The 3,896-nt window shown below is 45.4% G+C and overlaps 1 protein-coding gene across 1 annotated transcript; it reads right to left on the bottom strand.

Annotated features, from left to right (window-relative positions):
• Positions 1 to 816: 816 nt before the first annotated feature.
• ccr6a (chemokine (C-C motif) receptor 6a) lies at positions 817 to 3,591 on the bottom strand. The gene has a single exon (XM_042514525.1). It carries the CDS (start codon positions 3,584 to 3,586, stop codon positions 2,459 to 2,461), a length of 1,128 nt encoding a protein of 375 aa, XP_042370459.1. The 5' UTR covers positions 3,587 to 3,591; the 3' UTR covers positions 817 to 2,458.
• Between the last annotated feature and the right edge of the window lie 305 nt (positions 3,592 to 3,896).

The raw sequence follows: 3,896 nt of genomic DNA, 5'->3' as shown, positions 1-3,896 counted from the left end.
ACACACACACACACACACACACACACACACACACTGTGAACACACACGGGGCATTTGGCAATTAAAAGGATTGCAGTGTATCAGGGAACTAAAGCCCAGGGCTTTTGTTCCCAGTTTAGTTTAGTTCACCACTTTGCTCGTTTCGGTTCCCTAATGTCCTGCATTTGTTTCAGTTCCCTAATGCTGAGGGAATGGCATTTGGGAACTAAAATGAGTGCAGGGCATCAGAGAAGTAAAGGGAGCAGGAGGATTTGGGAACTAAAGTCAGCATGGGGCACTGGAGAACTTAAATAGGTGGGGCATTAGGGAACTAAAATTAGCACAGGGCATTCGGCAATTTAAAGGACAGTGGTGTATCGGGGAACTAAAATGAGTGCAGGGCTTTAGGGAACTGAAGTAAGTGCAGGGTATTAGGGACCTAAATGTGTTGCTGAACCTAAATGTGTCTGGGACCTAAAATGGAATCAGGATGTTTGGGAACTAAAGTTAGAGCTCTTCTCGTGTTTTGTTTTTGATTTTACTGCTGAGCCAAAAGTCTCATTTTAAACTCCACAGTGACGCTTCATGTCAGAGTTTTAAAACCGTCAAAAACAGTCAACAGACAAAAAAATATTATTTCCTTCAGATCACTGAAGATCCTTCAAAATAAAGAATAGTTTCAAAATAAAACCAGTGATCTTTAAGTTTTTCTTTAAGCTGCCGACTTCGAGATCGCTCCGTTAAATCAGCAATCTTTGTGTCTTCCAGTGTTGAGACAAATACAAAAACGTCGGTAAATTTAACACCATAATTTCACATATAAATGATAAACATCTGTAATTAAAAAAACAAACATTTATTCTGTAAAGTTTTTCCACGTTACAAAAATAAACAGAAATAACTGAAGTTTTACAGGACGAAGAAACAAACTAAAGAGGAAGTCAAACCGTTAAGTCAGAAATAAGAAGATGAAAGTTTCACTGCGGGTCACTGAGAGTTCAGTGGGACGTTTTAAATCTTAATTAAATCCAAAACCGGCTGATCTTCAGTTAAAAAAAACAAAAAAAACCTCTCAGCAGTTTTTAATCCCGAAACTCATCTGATGAAGTTTGAAGAGAGAAAAGCTGCTGCAGCGTCGCAGCAAATCACAGCTGGAGACGAAAATCCGACAGAAAATAAATCCCAAAAATACTGGAACTAAAATCTACTGTTTCAATATTTATCTTCTAAAGAAAAGTTTGTATATTCTGTTTTATTTTGAAGGTCTGCATGCTTCCGTCTTCACCGAGTCCTTTTTCTACTTCCTTGTTTGTTTAAATTAAATTTCGAAGATATTGTTTTTCAAAAAAATGTATCACAGCTCGAGTTCAGGAAAGATGGAGGTCGTCCTTCAGTTTAACAATAAATTAATAATGACTGGAAGCACGAGGAACTAAATTTGGCACAGCGCATTAGGGAACTAAAATATGAGAAAAGCATTCAGGAAACAAAATTAGCACAGGGCTTTAGGGAACTAAAATTAGTACAGCACATTGGGGAACCAAAATAATAAAAACATTCAGAAACCAAAATTACTAAAGGGTATTATGTAACTAAAACAAGAGATAAGAATTTGGGAACTAAAATTAGCACGGGGCTTTAGGGAACTAAAATAAAAGATAAGCATTTGGGAACTAAAAGAAGCACAAGGCAATAGGGAACTAAAGTAAGAGAGAAGCATTAGGAACTGAAATCAGCACAGGGCTTTAGGGAACTACAACAAGTGAGAAGCTTTAAGAAACAAAAATTAGCGCTGGTATTAGGGAACTAAAATAAGTGAGAAGCAATTCACAGGACTGCAGTGTATCAGGGAACTAAAGCACAGGAATTTGGTTCCCAGTTTATATATATAAATAACTTTTGTAAAATTGTCAAGGATTCACTAATTCCATGTCATTTCCAGGGTTTCCAGGACCCTGCCTTCTGAACTGAACCAAAAACCACCATCTTTCCTGAACGTAACCAAAAAGGTTCCGAATCCTAAACGAACACCCTGACCTCTGATCTCTGACCTCTGACCTGACACCACATGTCCTTGAACATCAGTCGGAGGAGTCTCGAGGAGCTAGCAGGCGGCGCTGCAGTTGCTATGGAAACCAGCTGGTTGATAAATTGGAGTAAATTTGGTGACCTTGGACTCGTTTGTTTTTGGACTCGTTGAAGCAATGTTACGTCCTCGTCTTCGTCTCTCACGTTTCATTTAAACATTTCTTAAGTCTCTGCAGGATTTCATTGTAAAAACATTAAAGAGAAGAAAGACAACTTGTGATGTTTTTTTAAAACAGTGATGTTTTAAATCATTTTGACGGCGTCAGACTCATCGTGTGACCGAAGCAACGACAGAACGAGTCCGGTTCAGAGACCGGCCGCCTCGGCTCCAGACATTTTTGGGGGTTTACGAGGGAAGTTTCTGGTCCATGGCTGAACACGCTGGGTGTCCTCACATGGTGAAAGACGAACCGTTCTCGCTGGACCCGTCCACTGAGCGTCGGCTGGACACGAAGAACTCGGTGGTGACCCTGGAGAAGCGCCGTGGGGCAATGTACCTCTTCCCCAGACACCACAGGTCCTGGACGATCCTCCTGAAGTGGTTTCTGAACTTCACGCCAACGAAGGCGTACAGCACCGGGTTCAGGCAGCAGTGCAGGTAGGCGACGGTCTGCGTCACCGTCTTCACCAACTGCAAGACATCGGACTCCTCGCACGTATGCAGCTGGAACATGGTGGCGGTTTCGTAGAGCAGTGTGATGTTGTAGGGCAGGTGGCAAACGATGAATACCGCCACCACTGCCAGCACCACCCGCACCGCCTTGTGTCGCTGGAAGTTTTTGGCCTTCATCAGCGTGATGATGACGGCAGTGTAGCAGAAGACCATGACGAGCAGTGGCAGGAAGAAGCCCACGGCCAGCTGCGTGCTGGGGACCGCCACCTTGGTCCTCCACGCCGTGCTGTTGTCCATGAACCTGAACTCGCAGACGTACTGCGGCGGCGTGGGCGTCCCCTCCTCCTCCTCCTCGAACAGGAAGGCGTCCTTCATGTGGGACGGCTCGTACCAGTTGTAGAAGTAGAAGGTGGGGACGGACAGCAGCAGGGCGGCGGCCCAGACGATGGCGCAGATGACGCGGCTGTACGGCAGCGAGCGCAGCCGGAAGCTGCGGCGGGCCTGCACGATGGCGATGTAGCGGTCGGTGCTGATGCAGGCGAGCAGCAGCATGCCGCTGTACAGGTTGACGCTGTAGGAGCCGCGCAGCAGCTTGCACGCCAACGGCCCCATCGACCACGACGACAGCTCATTGTAGACGATGAGAGGCAGCGCCGCCACAAACAGCAGGTCAGCGATGGCGACGTTGAGCAGGTAGACGTCCGTCATGGACTTGGTCCTCTTGTAAAAGGCATAGGTGACGATCACAAGGCAGTTCCCCACCAGGCCCAGGATGCAGATGATGGAGTGCACGTACGGGCCCATCACCTTCTCCACGCTCTGGTTGTTCTGGTGCGAACACGGTCCCACGTAGTCATAGTCAAGGTAAGTGTCGTTTATCTCGTAATCTGATTGGTTGACGTCCATCTTCCTCTTCTACTGTAAAAAAAAAAAAAAGAACAGCAAGAACGTCAGACGGTGCAGCGACAATCTCTGTTCGGTAAAACTGAAATGTTGACAAGAGACTTCGATTTCAGGAATGAAAAGAGGAAGTCAAATCTGGCCCCTGAGAGGGCCCCTGAGAGGGCCCCTGAGAGGGCCCCTGGTGGCCCCCGAACATTTTCTAACTGAGAGTAAAATAAAGTGACTGACTCCGTGAATCATTTTTGTCCTTTTAGTCTCCATAAAGTGTCAGAGACATAAAACAGCATCAAAATAGAGCTTGTTGATCAAAAAG

Source organism: Plectropomus leopardus, unplaced genomic scaffold (genome assembly GCF_008729295.1).
Source record: "Plectropomus leopardus isolate mb unplaced genomic scaffold, YSFRI_Pleo_2.0 unplaced_scaffold15196, whole genome shotgun sequence".
NCBI classification, from domain to species: Eukaryota; Metazoa; Chordata; class Actinopteri; order Perciformes; family Serranidae; genus Plectropomus; species Plectropomus leopardus.
Note: the sequence above shows the minus strand (reverse complement) of the source record. Positions and strands in the feature narration are given on the sequence as shown.

Excerpts from the sequence above, each read along its gene's own strand:
- ccr6a (XM_042514525.1), bottom strand. The coding sequence starts at position 3,586 with ATGGACGTCAACCAATCAGATTACGAGATAAACGACACTTACCTTGAC.